We start from the raw sequence: 20177 nt of genomic DNA, 5'->3' as shown, positions 1-20177 counted from the left end.
TTACCCTGGAGGTACTGAGGCCAACTGTAGCCCCTCCCCCTTACCCTGGAGGTACTGAGGCCAACTGTAGCTCCTCCCCCTTATCCTGGAGGTACTGAGGCCAACTGTAGCCCCTCCCCCCTTACCCTGGAGGTACTGAGGCCAACTGTAGCCCCTCCCCCCTTACCCTGGAGGTACTGAGGCCAACTGTAGTCCCTCCCTCACAGTACTGAGGCTAATTTTAGCCACTCCCCTTCACCCTGGCAGTACTGAGGCCAACTGTAGTGCCTCCCACTCAAGGTACTGAGACCAATTGTAGCCCCACCCCCTCAAGGCAGAGGCCAACTGTAGCCCCTGCCCCATCTTCCTAACCCCGGGGGTACTGAGGCCAACTCTGGCCGCTCCCTCTCACCTTTGAGCGCCAGTCCGAGAGCCAAGCTCTTGATGTTCTCCATCTCGTCCTTGAAGAGCTCCTCAGTGCCGAACTTGAGGATGTCGTCGAGCTCCTGCTTGGACATGGAGCCCGACTTGGAGCCCAGGCCGGGCCGCACCACCAGGTGGGTCAGCATCATCTTCTTCTTGGCCACCTGGGTGATCCGCTCCTCCACCGACGCCCGGGTCACGAAGCGGTAGATCATCACTTTGCGGTTCTGCCCGATCCGGTGCGCTCGGCTGAAAGCCTAGGGAGAGGGAGGGCAAAGTTCATCGTCCGAGTCAGATCAGGGTAACTCGGCAACAGGCCCGGATTGGAACCTGGGCCCTTTCCTGCTGCGTACCCACACACCGGGTGAGATCAGGCTAATTGAGCACAGGCCAGAGATAGAGCCTGGGTCTTTCCTGCTCTGTACCCACTCACCGTGGGAGGATCAGGCTAACTCGGCAACAGGCCTGGATTGGGGCCTGGGCCTTTTCCTGCTCCGTACCCACACACCGGGTGAGATCAGGCTAATTGAGCACAGGCCAGAGATAGAGCCTGGGCCTTTCCTGCCCTGTACCCACGCACCGTGAGAGGATCAGGCTACCTCGGCAACAGGCCGGGAATGGTGCCTGGGCCCTTACCTGTTGTCCTTCCCTGACACCACCGCCAACCCACCCACCCCACTCACCTGGATGTCGTTGTGTGGATTCCAGTCGGAATCGTAGATGATGACTGTGTCGGCAGTGGCAAGGTTGATACCAAGGCCTCCAGCGCGGGTAGATAACAAGAAGCAAAACTGCTGGGCTCCAGGGGCTGAGAAAGGGGAGAGAAAAAGAGGCAGAGAGAGGGGATGAACATCAATCACAGCGTGACTCACAGCCCCACCCTCACCTCTTCAAATCAGCGACAGATCCCACGCCCTAACCCTGTATCTGGGGAGTTGGTCTCTCTAACCCCCTCTCACACTCCTGTATCTGGGGAGGTCCCGCTAACCCCTCTCTCACACTCCTGTATCTGGGGAGGTCCCTCTAACCCCTCTCTCACACTCCTGTATCTGGGGAGGTCTCTCTAACCCCTCACTCACACTCCTGTATCTGGGGAGGTCCCTCTAACCCCTCTCTCACACTCCTGTATCTGGGGAGATCCCTCTAACCCCCTCTCCCACACTCCTGTATCTGGGGAGGTCTCTCTAACCCCTCTCTCACACTCCTGTATCTGGGGAGGTCCCTCTAACCCCCTCTCTCACACTCCTGTATCTGGGGAGGTCTCTCTAACCCCCTCTCTCACACTCCTGTATCTGGGGAGGTACCTCTAACCCCCTCTCTCACACTCCTGTATCTGGGAAGGTCCCTCCAACCCCTCTCTCTCTCCTGTATCTGGGGAGGTCTCTCTAACCCCCTCTCTCTCTCTCTCACTCCTGTATCTGGGGAGGTCCCTCTAACCCCTCTCTCTCTCCTGTATCTGGGGAGGTTTCTCTAACCCCTCTCTCACACTCCTCTTTCTGGGGAGGTCCCTCTAACCCCCTCTCTCACACTCCTGTATCTGGGAAAGTCCTTCTAACCCCTCTTTCACACTCCTGTACCTGGGGAGGATCTCTAACCCCTCTCTCACACTCCTGTATCTGGGGAGGTCTCTCTAACCCCTCTCTCACACTCCTGTATCTGGGGAGGTCTCTCTAACCCCTCTCTGACACTCCTGTATCTGGGGAGGTCTCTCTAACCCCTCTGTCACACTCCTGTATCTGGGGAGGTCCCTCTAACCCCTCTCTCTCACTCCTGTATCTGGGGAGGTCTCTCTAACCCCTCTCTCACACTCCTGTATCTGGGGAGGTCTCTCTAACCCCTCTCTCTCACTCCTGTATCTGGGGAGGTCTCTCTAACCCCCTCTCTCACACTCCTGTATCTGGGGAGGTCCCTCTAACCCCCTCTCTCACAGTCCTGTATCTGGGGAGGTCTCTCTAACCCCCTCTCTCTCTCTCACACTCCTGTATCTGGGGAGGTCCCTCTAACCCCTCTCTCACACTCCTGTATCTGGGGAGGTCTCACTAACCCCTCTCTCACACTCCTGTATCTGGGGAGGTCCCTCTAACCCCTCTCTCACACTCCTGTATCTGGGGAGGTTTCTCTAACCCCTCTCTCACACTCCTGTATCTGGGGAGGTCTCTCTAACCCCTCTCTCTCTCTCTCACTCCTGTATCTGGGGAGGTCTCACTAACCCCTCTCTCACAATCCTGTATCTGGGGAGGTCTCACTAACCCCTCTCTCACTCCTGTATCTGGGGATGTCCCTCTAACCCCCTGTCACACTCCTGTATCTGGGGAGGTCCCTCTAACCCCTCTCTCACACTCCTGTATCTGGGGCGGTCTCTCTAACCCCTCTCTCACACTCCTGTATCTGGGGAGGTCCCTCTAACCCCTCTCTCACACTCCTGTATCTGGGGAGGTCTCTCTAACCCCTCTCTCACACTCCTGTATCTGGGGAGGTCCCTCTAACCCCTCTCTCACACTCCTGTATCTGGGGAGGTCCCTCTAACCCCCTCTCTCTCTCTCTCACTCCTGTATCTGGGGAGGTCCATCTAACCCCTCTCTCACACTCCTGTATCTGGGGAGGTCCCTCTAACCCCTCTCTCACACTCCTGTATCTGGGGAGGTCCCTCTAACCCCTCTCTCACACTCCTGTATCTGGGGAGGTCTCTCTAACCCCCTCTCTCACACTCCTGTATCTGGGGAGGTCTCTCTAACCCCTCTCTCACACTCCTGTATCTGGGGAGGTCCCTCTAACCCCTCTCTCACACTCCTGTATCTGGGGAGGTCTCTCTAACCCCTCTCTTACACTCCTGTATCTGGGGAGGTCTCTCTAACCCCCTCTCTCACACTCCTGTATCTGGGGAGGTCCCTCTAACCCCTCTCTCACACTCCTGTATCTGGGAGGTCTCTCTAACCCGCTCTCTCACACTCCTGTATCTGGGGAGGTCTCTCTAACCCCCTCTCTCACACTCCTGTATCTGGGGAGGTCTCTCTCACCCCTCTCTCATACTCCTGTATCTGGGGAGGTCCCTCTAACCCCTCTGTCACACTCCTGTATCTGGGGAGGTCTCTCTAACCCCCTCTCTCACACTCCTGTATCTGGGGAGGTCCCTCTAACCCCTCTCTCACACTCCTTGTATCTGGGGAGGTCTCTCTAACCCCCTCTCTCACACTCCTGTATCTGGGGAGGTCCCTCTAACCCCTCTCTCACACTCCTGTATCTGGGGAGGTCCCTCTAACCTCTCTCTCACACTCCTGTATCTGGGGAGGTCCCTCTAACCCCTCTCTCACACTCCTGTATCTGGGGAGGTCCCTCTAACCCCCTCTCTCACACTCCTGTATCTGGGAGGTCCCTCTAACCCCTCTCTCACACTCCTGTATCTGGGGAGGTCTCTCTAACCCCTCTCTCACACTCCTGTATATGGGGAAGTCCCTCTAACCCCTCTCTCACGCTCCTGTATCTGGGGAGGTCTCTCTAACTCCTCTCTCTCTCTCGCTCCTGTATCTGGGGAGGTCTCTCTAACCCCTCTCTCACGCTCCTGTATCTGGGGAGGTCTCTCTAACTCCTCTCTCGCTCTCACTCCTGTATCTGGGGAGGTCTCTCTAACCCCTCTCTCACACTCCTGTATCTGGGGAGGTCTCTCTAACCCCCTCTCTCACACTCCTGTATCTGGGGAGGTCCCTCTAACCCCTCTCTCACACTCCTGTATCTGGGGAGGTCTCTCTAACCCCACTCTCACACTCCTGTATCTGGGGAGGTCTCTCTAACCCCCTCTCTCACACTCCTGTATCTGGGGAGGTCCCTCTAACCCCTCTCACACACTCCTGTATCTGGGGAGGTCTCTCTAACCCCTCTCTCACACTCCTGTATCTGGGGGAGGTCCCTCTAACCCCTCTCTCACACTCCTGTATCTGGGGAGGTCTCTCTAACCCCCTCTCTCACACTCCTGTATCTGGGGAGGTCCCTCTAACCCCTCTCTCACACTCCTGTATCTGGGGAGGTCTCTCTAACCCCTCTCACACACTCCTGTATCTGGGGAGGTCCCTCTAACCCCTCTCTCACACTCCTGTATCTGTGACCCTCGGCCCTTCCCTCTGACCTGCACAATGTTCCTTGGCCCATTCTCTCCCCGAGCCACACTCCTGTTATGGATAGTGACAGGAGGAGATTTAATTGCAGGTTTCACAGGAACAGGAGTAGGCTCGTTCAGCCCCCTCGAGCCTGTTACCATAGCAGCAAGAGCGAGTGACTCACCTCCTGACTCCCCAAAGCCTTTCCACCATCTACAAGGCACAAGTCAGGAGTGTGATGGAATACTCTTCACTTGCCTGGATGAGTGCAGCTCCAACAACACTCAAGAAGCTCAACACCATCCAGGACAAAGCAGCCTGCTGATCGGCACCCCCTCCACCACCTTAAACATTCACTCCCTCCACCACCGGCGCACCGTGGCTGCAGTGTGTACCATCTACAAGATGCACTGCAGCAACTCGCCAAGGCTTCTTCGGCAGCACCTCCCAAACCCGCGACCTCTTCCACCTAGAAGGACAAGGGCAGCAGGCGCATGGGAACACCGCCACCTCCAAGTTCCCCTCCAAGTCACACACCACCCTGACTTGGAAGTATATCGCCCGATCCTTCATCGACACTGGGTCAAAATCCTGGAACTCCCTCCCTAACAGCACTGTGGGAGCACCTTCACCACACGGACTGCAGCGGTTCAAGAAGGCGGCTCACCACCACCTTCTCCAGGGCAACTAGGGATGGGCAATAAATGCTGGCCTTGCCAGTGACACCCACATCCTCTGCATAAATAAAAAAATAAGTAGGCCCATTCAGCCTCCTTGAGCCTGTTACCATAGGAACAGGAGGAGGCCATTTAGGCCCTCGAGCCTGTACCGCCATTCAATTAGAGCATGGCTGATCTGCATCTGAACTCCAATTACCCGCCTTGTTTCCGTAACCCTTAATAGCCTTGCCTAACAACAATCTATCAATCTCAGTTTTGAAATTTTCAGTTGAGCCCCAGCTTTTTGTGCGAGTAAGTTCCAGATTTCCACTAGCCTTTGTGTGAAGAGGTTGGACCAAGGCTGCTTCGCACTTCCACTCACCATTGAAGCGGTCGATGGCCTCCTGCCGGAGATTGCCGGTGATCCCGCCGTCAATCCGCTCGTACTTGTACCCTTCGTGCTCCAAGAAATCTTCCAGCAGGTCCAGCATTTTGGTCATCTGTCGGGAGAAAGGAGAGAGAGAGAGAGAGAGAGAGAGAGAGGAAGGAGAGCATTAGGAAACCTGCCAGATGCTTCTGAAACTGCCGGGCGCGAACCCTCCCTCGGAAATTACTTCCCTCTCTCTCTTCCCCGCCCCCCAACCCAGCTAATCCCAAATTACCCGCACAGGCTCTGGTCTGTGGTCAAAGGCCTCCCTCGCTAGCATCCATGGTTGCCTTAGGCCTGAAGCGCCCCCACAGGCTCCGGCTTGCATGCAAAGGCCTACATCGCAAGGCCCCATGGTTTCTTAAGGCCTGAAGCACCCCTGCACAGGCACTGGCCTGCGCGCAAAGGCCTGCGTCGCCAGGCCGCATAGTTGTCTTTAGGCCCAAAGCGCCCCACGGTTGCTTAGCAACCAGACAAACCCTGCCAAGGAGGGGGGGGGTGGTTTGACCACCTTCTTGGATACAGCCTCCCCCTAAGGACTTGGACACCCTCGCCAACAGCCTCCTCCCCCCTCCGTCCCCATACTCCTTCCCCCAACAGGCCCACCCCACAGTTCAAAGGTCGTCACCTGGGAGAATATCAGCACTCGATGGCCGTCGATCTTGAGCTTGTTCAACATCTTCTGCAGGAGCGTCAGCTTCCCGGCCGCGCGTACCAGCATGGTCCCGTCATACATCCCGTTCGGCATCTTGGGGGCTTCCTGTTGAGGGGGGATAAACACAGCCGAGGTCATTCCATAGAAGATAGGAGCAGGAGTAGGCCATTCGGCCCCTCGAGCCTGTTCCGCCATTTAATGAGATCATGGCTGATCATCCAAATTCAGTACCCTGTCCCTGCCTTCTCTCCATATCCCTTGATCCCTTTAGCCTTAAGAAATATATCTAACTCCTTCTTGAATATATTTAATGAATTGGCCTCCACTGCTTTCTGTGGTAGAGAATTCCACAGGTTCACCACTCTCTGGGTGAAGAAATTCCTCCTCATCTCTGTCCTAAATGGCTTACCCCTTCTCCTTAGACTGTGACCCCTGGTTCTGGACTCCCCCGCCATCGGGAACATCCTTCCTGCATCTAGTCTGTCCAGTCCTGTTAGAATTTTATAAGTTTCAATGAGATCCCCTCTCATTCTTCTAAACTCTAGCGAATATAAGCCTAATCGACCCAATCTCTCCTCATACGTCATTCCTGCCACCCCAGGTGAATCTTCGCTGCACTCCTTCCATGGCAAGAACATCCTTCCTCAGATAAGGCGACCAAAACTGCACACACAAAACTCAAGATGTGGTCCCACCAAGGCCCTGTGCAACTGCAGCAAGACATCCTTGTTCCTGTACTCAAACCCTCTCGCTACGAAGGCCAACATACCATTTGCCGGAATAATCTGCAACACATCGGCCTCTTGGGTTCCTTAAGCCCAGAGTTGGGCCCCTTGGGCTCGGACTCGGGGGGTCAGAGGGTGACAGGAGTCAGTGGGCAATGACCAGGAGCAGGAACACATGTTAGATTCACTGACCCCCCTCCTCCCTAACCCAGACGGCACGGAGAAAAATCTCGCCAACTCTACCTCTGAACACAAGATCATAAGGAATAGGAGCAGGAGCAGGCCATTCGGCCCCTCGAGCCTGCTCCGCCATTCAATAAGATCACGGCTGATTTGATCTTGGTCTCAACTCCACTTTCCCGCCCGCTCCCCATAACCCCCGAGGGCAGCACGGTGGCATAGTGGTTAGTGGTTAGCACTGTTGCCTCACAGCGCCAGGGACCCGGGTTCGAATCCGGCCTCGGGCGACTGTCTGTGTGGAGTTTGCACATTCTCCCCGTGTTTGCGTGGGTTTCCTCCGGGTGCTCCGGTTTCCTCCCACAGTCCAAAGATGTGCGGGTTAGGTTGATTGGCTATGATAAATTGACCCTTAGTGTTAGGGGGGATTAAATACGTGGGGTTACGGGGATAGGGTGGGATATGTGTTGGTGTAGGGGTTACGGGGATCGGGTGGGATGTGTGTCGGTGCAGGCTCGATGGGCCGAAATGGCCTCTATCTGCACTGTGGGGTTTCTGTGATTTCTGTGACTCCCTGTAGCTCAAATATCTGTCTATCTCCACCTTAAATATATTCACTGACTCCGCCTCCACAGCTCTCTGGGACAGAGAATTCCAAAAAATCACGACCCTCAGAAGAAATTCCTCCTCATCTCCGTCTTAAATGGGCAACCCCTTATCCTGAACCTGTGCTCCCCTAGTTCCAGATTCCCCCACGAGGGGAAACATCCTCCCTGCGTCTACCTTGTCGAGCCCCCTCAGAATCTTATATGTTTCGATAAGATCGCCTCCCATTCTTCTAAACTCCAATGAGTATAGGCCCAGCCTTTCCTCATACGTCAACCCCCTCATCTCAGGAATCAACCGAGTGAACCTTCTCTGAACTGCCTCCAATGCAAGTATATCCCTCCTTAAATACTTTTACACTCCATCTCCCTTGAAATAAAGGCCAACATTCCATTTACCTTCCTAATTACTTGCTGTACCTGTATGCTAACTTTTTATGTTTCATGTACGAGGACCCCCAGGTCCCTCTGTATCGCCGCATTTTGTAATCTCTCTCCATTTAAATAATAGTTTGCTTTTTTATTTTTCCTACCAAAGTGGATAACCTCGCATTTTCCCACATTATACTCCATCTGCCAAATTTTTGCCCACTCACTTAACCTCTCTATAGACTCTGTGTCCTCCTCACTATTTGCTTTCCCACCTATCTTAGTATCATCAGCAAATTTGGCTAAATTACACTCGGTCCCTTCATCCAAGTCATTAATATAGATTGTAAATAGTTGAGGCCCCAGCACTGATCCCTGTGGCACCCCACTAGTTACAGTTTGCCAACCAGAAAATGACCCATTTATCCCGACTCTCTGCTTTCTGTTAGTTAGTCAATCCTCTATCCATGCCAATATATTACCCCCAACCCAGTGAGCTCTTATAAACATAGACATAGAAGATAGGAGCAGGAGTAGGCCATTCGGCCCTTCGAGCCTGCTCCGCCATTCAACGAGATCATGGCTGATCATCCAAACCCTAGCACCCGGTCCCTACACCGACAGCCATCCCACCCAAGCCCTATCCCCGTAACCCCACGTATTTAATCCCCCCTAACACTAAGGGCCAATTTTTTTTATCATGGCCAATCAACCTAACCCGCACATCTTTGGACTGTGGGAGGAAACCGGAGCACCCGGAGGAAACCCACGCAAACACGGGGAGAATGTGCAAACTCCACACAGACAGTCGCCCGAGGCCGGATTTGAACCCGGGTCCCTGGCGCTGTGAGCCAACAGTGCTAACCACTATGCCACCGTGCTGCCTTATCTTGTGCAGTAAACTTTTATGAGGCACTTTATCGAATGCCTTCTGGAATTCCAAATACACTACATCTACTGGTTCCCCTTGATCCACCCTGCTCATTACAGCCTCAAAGAACTCTAGTAAATTTGTCAAACACGATTTCCCCTTCATAAAACCATGCTGACTCTGCTTGATTGTATTATGATTTTCTAAATGTCCTGCTATTACCTCCTTAATGATGGATTACAGCATTTTCCCAATGACAGATGTTAGGCTAACTGGCCTGTAGTTTCCTGCTTTTTGCCTCCCTCCCTTCTTAAATAGGGGCGTTACATTTGCGGTTTTCCAATCCGCTGGGACCTCTCCAGAATCCAGGGAATTTTTGTAGATTAAAACCACTATCTCTGCAGCCACTTCTTTGAAGACCCTGGGATGTAGGCCATCAGGTCCAGGGGACTTGTCAGCCTTTAGTCCCATTAGTTTGCCTACTGTTCAGTCTTCCCGACAAGGGAAGGCCCAAACCTCCCTTCTATCCCAGAGGGTGATTAACCTGCTTCTGTCCAGATGCCCTGGCGCCACGGACACTGGGGGCAGAGCACGTTACCTGAGACAGGCACTCCAAGGCACGGGACACACAGCGAGGCTGGGCCAGGCTCAGTCCCACATCGGATCAGCTAACTCGGAACAGGCCGGGAATGGAGCCTGGGCCCTTCCTGATCTCCCCAACGCCTATCCCGTTGAGACGACACCCGCCCCTCTCCCGTTGAGGGACGCCCCCCCCCACCGCCCCTCTCCCATTGAGGAACGCTCCCCCGCTCCTCTCCCGTTGAGGGACGCTCTCCTGCCCCTCTCCCATCGAGGGATGCCTCCCCACCCCTCTCCCCTCGAGGGACGCCCCCCCCGCCCCTCTCCCCTCGAGGGACGCCGCCCCGCCCCTCTCCCGTGATGGACGCCCGCCCGCCCCTCTCCCGTTGAGGGACCCACCCCGATACCCTCTCCCGTTGAGGGATGCTCCCCCGCCCCTCTCCCATTGAAGGACGCCCCCTGCCCCTCTCCCGTTGAGGGACGCCCCCCCCCCCCCCGATACCCTCTCCCGTTGAGGGACGCGCCCCCACCCCTCTCCCATTGAAGGACGCCCCCCCCCTGCCCGTTGCTGGATGCCCCCTGCCCCTCTCCCGTTGAGGGACGCCCCCCCCCCCCCCGATACCCTCTCCCGTTGAGGGACGCGCCCCCGCCCCTCTCCCATTGAGGGACGCTCTCTGAGGGCTGGGCCGTACCATTGCAGCGACGGGGAAGAGGTAGGGGTGGTTGCAGCATTTCTTCAGATCCATCATGACGTTGAGCAGCGAGACCTGGTTCCCTCCGCCCCTCGCGTTCAACGCCTCGAAGTTCCGGGTCAGAATGTACTTGTAGTACTTCCTGGGGGGTCAAAGAACAAAAGCAGGGGTCGGTTAGATGGAAGGGGAAATTAATTATAAACATACGGCCCCCCCTCCACTCAAGCACACGAGTCCCAAACTCTGCTGGGTGTGGGGGGAGAAGGTGGGGAGGCGGGAGTGAGGGATGTGGAGAGAAGGTGGGAGTGAGGAATATGGAGAGAAGGTGAGAGTGAGGGATATGGGGAGAAGGTGGTGAGGTGGGAGTGAGGGATATGGGGAGAAGGTGGTGAGGTGGGAGTGAGGGATATGGGGAGAAGGTGGTGAGGTGGGAGTGAGGGATATGGGGAGAAGGTGGTGAGGTGGGAGTGAGGGATATGGGGAGAAGGTGGGGAGGTGGGAGTGAGGGATATGGGGAGAAGGTGGTGAGGTGGGAGTGAGGGATATGGGGAGAAGGTGGTGAGGTGGGAGTGAGGGATATGGGGAGAAGGTGGGGAGGCGGGATTGAGCGATGTGGGGAGAAGGTGGGAGTGAGGAATATGGAGAGAAGGTGAGAGTGAGGGATATGGGGAGAAGGTGGTGAGGTGGGAGTGAGGGATATGGGGAGAAGGTGGTGAGGTGGGAGTGAGGGATATGGGGAGAAGGTGGTGAGGTGGGAGTGAGGGATATGGGGAGAAGGGAGTGAGCGATGTGGGGAGAAGGTGCGATTGAGGGATATGGGGAGAAGGTGGGTGTGAGGGATATGGGGAGAAGGTGGAGAGCTGGGAAGAAGGTGGGCTCACGCCCCACTCTCCGACGGCCTCACTCACTTCTGCATGGGACTGAGTTCCACTCGGACGATGAGCTCGGTCTTTGAGGGCATGTTCTTGAAGACATCGGCCTTGAGACGTCGCAGCATGTGGGGCCCCAGCATGTCGTGGAGCTTCTTAATCTGGTCTTCCTTCGCAATGTCAGCAAACTCCTCCAGGAATCCCTCCAGGTTACTGTAGAGACCCCAAAGAACAAGCTCAGAGCTTCCTCCTCACTCCACATCGCGACAAATTCCAACCCCCCCCACTCCCACTCCCCCCGATCCCACACCCTGTATCTGGGGAGGTCTCTCTAACCCCTCTCTCACACTCCTGTATCTGGGGAGGTCTCTCTAACCCCTCTCTCACACTCCTGTGTCTGGGGAGGTCTCTCTAACCCCCTCTCTCACACTCCTGTATCTGGGGAGGTCTCTCTAACCCCCTCTCTCACACTCCTGTATCTGGGGAGGTCTCTCTGTAACCCCTCTCTCACACTCCTGCATCTGAGGAGGTCTCTCTAACCCCTCTCTCACACTCCTGTATCTGGGGAGGTCTCTCTAACCCCTCTCTCACACTCCTGCATCTGAGGAGGTCTCTCTAACCCCTCTCTCACTCTCTCTCTGAGGAGGTCTCTCTAACCCCTCTCTCACACTCCTGTATCTGGGGAGGTCTCTCTAACCCCTCTCTCACACTCCTGTATCTGGGGAGGTCTCTCTAACCCCTCTCTCACACTCCTGTATCTGGGGAGGTCTCTCTAACCCCTCTCTCACACTCCTGTATCTGGGGAGGTCCCTCTAACCCCTCTCTCACACTCCTGCATCTGAGGAGGTCCCTCTAACCCCTCTCTCACTCTCTCTCTGAGGAGGTCTCTCTAACCCCTCTCTCACACTCCTGTATCTGGGGAGGTCTCTCTAACCCCTCTCTCACACTCCTGTATCTGGGGAGGTCTCTCTAACCCCTCTCTCACACTCCTGTATCTGTGGAGGTCCCTCTAACCCCCTCTCTCACACTCCTGTATCTGGGGAGGTCCCTCTAACCCCTCTCTCACACTCCTGTATCTGGGGGTGTGTCTATAACACTCGATCCTTCCCCTGGCCCCTGTCCTGCACCGTGACCCTCGGCCCTCCCCCGACCCGTTCTGCACCACGAGCCTTGACCCTTCCCCTCCCCGGCAGTCGAGGGACGTACTTGAATCTCTCGGGCGTCAGAAAGTTGAGGAGGTGGAAGAGCTCCTCCAGATTGTTCTGTAGCGGAGTGCCGGTCAGGAGCAGCTTGTGCTGGAGCGGGTATCCATTCAGGATTCTGAAAAACTGCAACACAGGAAGAGTTACAGGGAGAGAGGGAAGGGGGGGAGCCCCGAGGGAGAGAGAGAAGGGGGAGACCCCCCCCGAGGGAGAGAGAGAAGGGCGGGAGCCCCCCCGAGGGAGAGAGAGAAGGGGGAGAGCCCCGAGGGAGAGAGAGAAGGGAGAGACCCCCGAGGGAGAGAGAGAAGGGGGGGAGCCCCCCCCCCCGAGGGAGAGAGAGAAGGGGGAGACCCCCCCGAGGGAGAGAGAGAAGGGGGAGACCCCCGAGGGAGAGAGAGAAGGGGGAGACCCCCGAGGGAGAGAGAGAAGGGAGAGACCCCCCGAGGGAGAGAGAGAAGGGAGAGCCCCCCGAGGGAGAGAGAGAAGGGAGAGACCCCCGAGGGAGAGAGAGAAGGGAGAGACCCCCGAGGGAGAGAGAGAAGGGAGAGACCCCCGAGAGAGAGAGAGAAGAGAGAGACCCTCGAGGGAGAGAGAGAAGGGAGAGACCCCCGAGGGAGAGAGAGGAGGGGGAGACCCCCGAGGGAGAGAGAGAAGGGAGAGACCCCCGAGAGAGAGAGAGAAGAGAGAGACCCCCGAGGGAGAGAGAGAAGGGAGAGACCCCCGAGGGAGAGAGAGAAGGGGGAGACCCCCGAGGGAGAGAGAGAAGGGGGAGACCCCCGAGGGAGAGAGAGAAGGGGGAGAACCCCGAGGGAGAGAGAGAAGGGAGAGACCCCCCGAGGGAGAGAGAGAAGGGAGAGACCCCCGAGGGAGAGAGAGAAGGGAGAGACCCCCGAGGGAGAGAGAGAAGGGAGAGCCCCCCCGAGGGAGAGAGAGAAGGGAGAGACCCCCCGAGGGAGAGAGAGAAGGGAGAGACCCCCGAGGGAGAGAGAGAAGGGAGAGACCCCCGAGGGAGAGAGAGAAGGGAGAGACCCCCCGAGGGAGAGAGAGAAGGGGGAGACCCCCGAGGGAGAGAGAGAAGGGAGAGACCCCCCGAGGGAGAGAGAGAAGGGAGAGACCCCCCGAGGGAGAGAGAGAAGGGGGAGACCCCCGAGGGAGAGAGAGAAGGGAGAGACCCCCGAGGGAGAGAGAGAAGGGAGAGACCCCCGAGGGAGAGAGAGAAGGGGGAGCCCCGAGGGAGAGAGAGAAGGGGGAGACCCCCGAGGGAGAGAGAGAAGGGGGAGACCCCCGAGGGAGAGAGAGAAGGGAGAGACCCCCCGAGGGAGAGAGAGAAGGGAGAGACCCCCCGAGGGAGAGAGAGAAGGGGGAGACCCCCGAGGGAGAGAGAGAAGGGAGAGCCCCGAGGGAGAGAGAGAAGGGAGAGACCCCCCGAGGGAGAGAGAGAAGGGAGAGACCCCCGAGGGAGAGAGAGAAGGGGGAGACCCCCCGAGGGAGAGAGAGAAGGGAGAGACCCCCGAGGGAGAGAGAGAAGGGGGAGACCCCCGAGGGAGAGAGAGAAGGGAGAGACCCCCGAGGGAGAGAGAAGGGAGAGACCCCCGAGGGAGAGAGAGAAGGGGGAGACCCCCGAGGGAGAGAGAGAAGGGAGAGCCCCCCGAGGGAGAGAGAGAAGGGAGACCCCCCGAGGGAGAGAGAGAAGGGAGAGACCCCCGAGGGAGAGAGAGAAGGGAGAGACCCCCGAGGGAGAGAGAGAAGGGGGGACCGCGGGAGAGAGAGAGAAGGGGGGACCGCGGGAGAGAGAGAGAAGGGGGGACCGCGGGAGAGAGAGAGGGGTGGACCCTGAGGGAGAGAGAGAAGGGGGCGGACCCTGAGGGAGAGAGAGAAGGGCGGGACCCTGAGGGAGAGAGAGAAGGGGGGGACTGCGGGAGAGAGAGAGAGAAGGGAGTTCGGAGGATCGATGGAGGCGGAGGGGGGGGGGGGGGGGGAAGAGCTGTGCTCTGTGTTGTCGGTCTAAAAATGGCACCAAGTTATTTTTTGGCCCATTAACAACAAACTGGCACTAGCCTTTTTGTGTCCCTCTGAGACAGGATGTCATGAGTTCACCACCTCAATGAGCCAGAAATCTAAGCCTGAACCGAAGGCCCGGGGCCTAGGCCTTAGCTCGCAGCCTGGGCTGCGGTGACGAGCTCGAGCCCCGGAGAGAGTGAATAGAAACCAAAAGTGAACCGGGATGGAGGGCTTGGCGACCGTGCCTGCGGCCTAGCACCAGGGCCGGAGCCTCACCTTGGACTGGTTGTTCTTGAGCCTGTGGGCTTCATCCACTACCAGACAGGCCCACTCGATGGATCCCAGTATGGCCTGGTCGATGGTCACCAACTCGTAGGATGTCAGTAACACGTGGAACTTGACCTGGGCCTCTTTCTGTGAGAGAGAGAACAGGAGAGGTTAAAAAGAACAGTGAAACTTCCCATTCCCCCGACCCCGGTCCTGCACCGTGACCCTCGGTCCTTCCCCTGACCTGCACCATGACCCCCAGCCCTTCCCCCGACACCTATCCTACACCGTGACCCTCCCCCTGGCCCCGAACCTGTAATGTGACCCCTGGCCCCGGACCTGCACCATGACCCCCGGCCCTTGCCCTTCACTCTGACCCTCAACCCTTCTCCTGACCCCTGTCCTGCATCGTGACCCCCACCCCTTCCTCGGACCCCTGTCCTGTACCATAACCCTCGGTCCTTCCCCCTGACCCCTGTCCTGCACTGTGACCCCCGGCCTGCACCATGACCTTCGCCCACACCTGCATCTTGACCCTCAACCCTTACCCCCCCCCCGACGTCTGTCCTGCACCGTGACCCTCGCCCACCCCTGCACCATGACCCTCAACCCTTCCCCCCGACGTCTGTCCCGCACCGTGACTCTCGCCCACCCCTGCACCGTGACCCTCAACCCTTCCCCTGACCTCTGCCCTGCAAAGTGACCCTCGACCCTTCCCCTGCACCCTGACAACCCTTGTCCTTCGCCCTGGGCTTCCTGGTTTAATTAGAAGACGTATTCCTACCCTCCCATCCCAAAATTATACATCCCTCCTCCAGCCTGCCTTGAAGGTACAAGACTGTCTAGAACCAGACAAGGCCTCAAAGCCTGACCTGAAGGCCTCAACCGTAGAAATGCACCCTCCCTCGGACCACAGGCACCCAGGCCCTTACCTTCATCTTAAAGACCTTCTTTCCTCCTCGAATGGCGTTGTTCTCGAAGGAGAACTCGTTCTCCCGGATGACCGCTCGGCTGTCCTTGTCCCCGGTGTAAGTCACCACGTACATGTCCGGCCCCCACAGCTCAAACTCCCGCTCCCAGTTGATGATGGTGGAGAGCGGGGCGCTGACCAGGAACGGGCCCTTCGAGTGACCCTGTTCAACACAGCGGCAAAAACGTGAGCGGGGACCTGCTGAGCCATCATGGGGTGCGGCACATACAAACTTTGACCCCCCGCCTCTCCCCCCCCCCCACAGCACAACACAACACAACAGAAACACAGCAAACATGAGCTGGACTCATTGAGTCACCTTGGGGTGAGGCACGTAAAACCCCCAGATCCCTGCCTCACGACAAACGGGAGGTAGCCTCGCTGAGCAACCAAGGGGTGCGGCGCATGCACCCCCAGCCACCGTCCCACCTCGCCAGAAATGGGGAGCTGGACTCGCTGACCTACCCTAGGCTGCGGCGCATGCACCCCCAGCCGCCATCCCACCTCGCCAGAAATGGGGAGCTGGACTCGCTGACCTACCCTGGGCTGCGACGCATGCACCCCCAGCCGCCGTCCCACCTCGCCAGAAATGGGGAGCTGGACTCGCTGACCTACCCTGGGCTGCGACGGATGCACCCCCAGCCACCGTCCCACCTCGCCAGAAATGGGGAGCTGGACTCGCTGACCTACCCTAGGCTGCGGCGCATGCACCCCCAGCCACCGTCCCACCTCGCCAGAAATGGGGAGCTGGACTCGCTGACCTACCCTAGGCTGCGACGCATGCACCCCCAGCCACCGTCCCACCTCGCCAGAAATGGGGAGCTGGACTCGCTGACCTACCCTGGGCTGCAGCGCATGCACCCCCAGCCACCATCCCACCTCGCCATAAATGGGGAGCCGGACTCGCTGACCTACCCTAGGCTGCGGCGCATGCACCCCCAGCCGCCGTCCCACCTCGCCAGAAATGGGGAGCCGGACTCGCTGACCTACCCTGGGCTGCGGCGCATGCACCCCCAGCCACCGTCCCACCTCGCCAGAAATGGGGAGCTGGACTCGCTGACCTACCCTGGGCTGCGACACATGCACCCCCAGCCACCGTCCCACCTCGCCAGAAATGGGGAGCTGGACTCGCTGACCTACCCTGGGCTGCGACACATGCACCCCCAGCCGCCGTCCCACCTCGCCAGAAATGGGGAGCTGGACTCGCTGACCTACCCTAGGCTGCGGCGCATGCACCCCCAGCCACCGTCCCACCTCGCCAGAAATGGGGAGCTGGACTCGCTGACCTACCCTGGGCTGCGACGCATGCACCCCCAGCCACCGTCCCACCTCGCCAGAAATGGGGAGCTGGACTCGCTGACCTACCCTGGGCTGCGATGCATGCACCCCCAGCCACCGTCCCACCTCGCCAGAAATGGGGAGCTGGACTCGCTGACCTACCCTAGGCTGCGACGCATGCACCCCCAGCCACCGTCCCACCTCGCCAGAAATGGGGAGCTGGACTCGCTGACCTACCAAGGGGTGCGGCGCATGCACCCCCAGCCACCGTCCCACCTCGCCAGAAATGGGGAGCTGGACTCGCTGACCTACCAAGGGGTGCGGCGCATGCACCCCCAGCCACCGTCCCACCTCGCCAGAAATGGGGAGCTGGACTCGCTGACCTACCCTGGGCTGCGGCGCATGCACCCCCAGCCACCGTCCCACCTCGCCAGAAATGGGGAGCTGGACTCGCTGACCTACCCTGGGCTGCGGCGCATGCACCCCCAGCCACCGTCCCACCTCGCCAGAAATGGGGAGCTGGACTCGCTGACCTACCAAGGGGTGCGGCACATAAATCACCATCAACACAGCAAACGTGAGGTGCCCCACCCCCGTCTTGCCGGCGGGCAGTGGAGATGGGGGGGGTGGGGGAAAGTGGGAGCGAAATTGGGTCACACAGGCACTGGCTGCCTCTGATATCTCGCCCTTTCTCCACACATGAGCCCCAGACAGGGAGCAGCATATTTGACCGGTGGGAGGGGGCGGGGGCACATCGCATCACTGCCTCGACAGGGGTCACTGTCCAGCAGTCTGGGCCCTTTCTGTCCTATGGTGCTCACTACATCAGTAAGTGTCAAACACTCCCAAGGCAGGTACAGCACGGGCTGGATACAGAGTAAAGCTCCCTCTACACTGTCCCATCAAACACTCCCACGGCAGGTACAGCATTGTTAGATATAGAGCAAAGCTCCTTCTACACTGTCCCATCAAACACTCCCAAGGCAAGTACAGCACGGGTTAGATACAGAGTAAAGCTCACTCTACACTGTCCCAACAAACACTCCCAGGGCAGGTACAGCACGGGTTAGATACAGAGTAAAGCTCCCTCTACACTGTCCCATCAAACACTCCCAGGGCAGGTACAGCATGGGTTAGATACAGAGTAAAGCTCCCTCTACACTGTCCCATCAAACACTCCCAGGGCAGGTACAGCACGGGTTAGATACAGAGTAAAGCTCACTCTACACTGTCCCATCAAACACTCCCAGGGTAGGTACAACACAGTTTAGATACAGAGTAAAGCACCCTCTACACTGTCCCAACAAACACTCCCAGGACAGGTACAGCATGGGTTAGATACAGAGTAAAGCTCCCTCTACTGTCCCATCAAACACTCCCAGGGCAGGTACAGCACGGGTTAGATACAGAGTAAAGCTCCCTCTACACTGTCCCATCAAACAATCCCAGGGCAGGTACAGCACGGGTTAGATACAGAGTAAAGCTCCCTCTACACTGTCCCATCAAACCCTCCCAGGGCAGGTACAGCACGGGTTAGATACAGAGTAAAGCTCCCTCTCCACTGTCCCATCAAACCCTCCCAGGGCAGGTACAGCACGGGTTAGATACAGAGTAAAGCTTCCTCTACACTGTCCCATTAACCACTCCCAGGGCAGGTACAGCACGGGGTAGATACAGAGTAAAGCTCCCTCTACACTGTCCCATCAAACACTCCCAGGGCAGGTACAGCACGGGGTAGATACAGAGTAAAGCTCACTCTACACTGTCCCATCAAACACTCCCAGGGCAGGTACAGTACAGGTTAGATACAGAGTAAAGCTCCCTCTACACTGTCCCCATCAAACACTCCCAGGGCAGGTACAGCACGGGTTAGATACAGAGTAAAGCTCCCTCTACACTATCCCAGCAAACACTCACCTCTTTGTACAGTGAATAGAGAAAGACTATGGTCTGCACGGTCTTGCCCAGGCCCATCTCATCAGCCAGGATGGTGTCAGTCCCTTGGGCCCAAGAGAAGCGAAGCCAGTTTAGCCCCTCGAGCTGATAGGGGTGAAGGGAGCCCCCAGTCTCATCAACGTATAGGGGCTGGCTGGCGAACTTGCAGGTTGGCTGTGGAGTGAGAGAGAGAAAAAGGAGGAGGAGATGGTTAAAGGAAGAAAAAACAATTGTACCCTCCCACGACCCACCAAAATCCAGCCGTCACCCGATTCTTGGCGGGTATTCGGCCATGGGAGGAATCACAACCCCGAGCTTGGCCGCTCACACACGTTCCAGCAGGACCCACTGGGCAACGATCACCTGCGCTCTAGCTCAGTCTCTCTCAACGCAGAGCAGGCTGGGGATGGAGAGTGTGAGTGTGAGTGTCTGTGTGTGTGTCTGTGTGTGTCTCAGTCCCACACAGGGTGAGATCAGGCTAACTCAGCACAGGCCGGGGATGGAGCCTGGGCCTTTCCTGGTGTGTGTGTGTGTGTGTGTGTGTGTGTGTGTGTGTGTGTGTGTGTGTGTGTGTGTGTGTGTGTGTGGGGGGGGGGGGGGTTCAGTCCCACACTGGGTGAGATCAGACTAACTCAGCACAGGCCAGGGATGGAGCCTGGGTCTTTCCTGCTGTGTGTGTGTGGGGTGGGGGGGGGGGGGGGGGTTCAGTCCCACACTGGGTGAGATCAGACTAACTCAGCACAGGCCAGGGATGGAGCCTGGGTCTTTCCTGCTCTATATGGGGGAGTTTAAGTCACTCCCCATACCGCCATTTCCTCCGCAATCCGGATCGGGGAGGAAATTCCCGGCCTAGTCGCTTCTCGAAGCCCTCAGAGGACGGTTGCTAAGTAATGCAGCCGCTGCCCCCATTACCCAGAGGGGGCAAGGCCCAGACTTACCTCAACGATCGGGACCCTCGGGAGGACGGTCCAATCGAAGCTCCCGGCCTCCTTTCTTGGGCTTCTTGAAGACTTTCTTCCCGGGTCGCCCTTCCTCACCCATCATAAGTTCTCTGAGGGAAAAGAGAGAGAGAGGACACACAGTCAATTAGCTCAGCCTCCAAACCAACGCAGGCTGATTCACCCCCTCCCTAACCCAGGGGTCACTGGACAGGGATCAGGAGCAGGAACCCGGGCTGATTCACCCCCTCCCTAACCCAGGGGTCACTGGACAGGGATCAGGAGCAGGAACCCGGGCTAATTCACCCCCTCCCTAACCCAGGGGTCACTGGACAGGGATCAGGAGCAGGAACCCGGGCTGATTCACCCCCCTCCCTAACCCAGGGGTCACTGGACAGGGATCAGGTACAGGAACCCGGGCTGATTCACCCTCTCCCTAACCCAGGGGTCACTGGACAGGGATCA

General features: G+C 57.7%; 1 protein-coding gene across 1 annotated transcript in view; it reads right to left on the bottom strand.

The window, feature by feature from the left end:
• Positions 1-20177, bottom strand: part of LOC147091277 (ATP-dependent chromatin remodeler CHD4-like) — a 97545-nt gene that overhangs the window by 17382 nt on the left and 59986 nt on the right. The window contains 12 exon segments of the mRNA XM_085976498.1: positions 323-659; positions 1086-1210; positions 5535-5652; positions 6208-6339; positions 10253-10394; positions 11161-11334; positions 12328-12449; positions 14601-14738; positions 15524-15724; positions 18757-18948; positions 19713-19725; positions 19727-19825. Coding sequence (XP_085832624.1) covers positions 323-659; positions 1086-1210; positions 5535-5652; positions 6208-6339; positions 10253-10394; positions 11161-11334; positions 12328-12449; positions 14601-14738; positions 15524-15724; positions 18757-18948; positions 19713-19725; positions 19727-19825 — 1793 coding nt within the window.

The sequence above is a fragment of the Somniosus microcephalus genome, unplaced genomic scaffold (genome assembly GCF_052327205.1).
Source record: "Somniosus microcephalus isolate GS21.2 unplaced genomic scaffold, FLI_Smic_1.0 unresolved_chr3, whole genome shotgun sequence".
Taxonomy (NCBI): Eukaryota; Metazoa; Chordata; class Chondrichthyes; order Squaliformes; family Somniosidae; genus Somniosus; species Somniosus microcephalus.
This window is presented reverse-complemented; position numbering and strand designations above follow the sequence as displayed.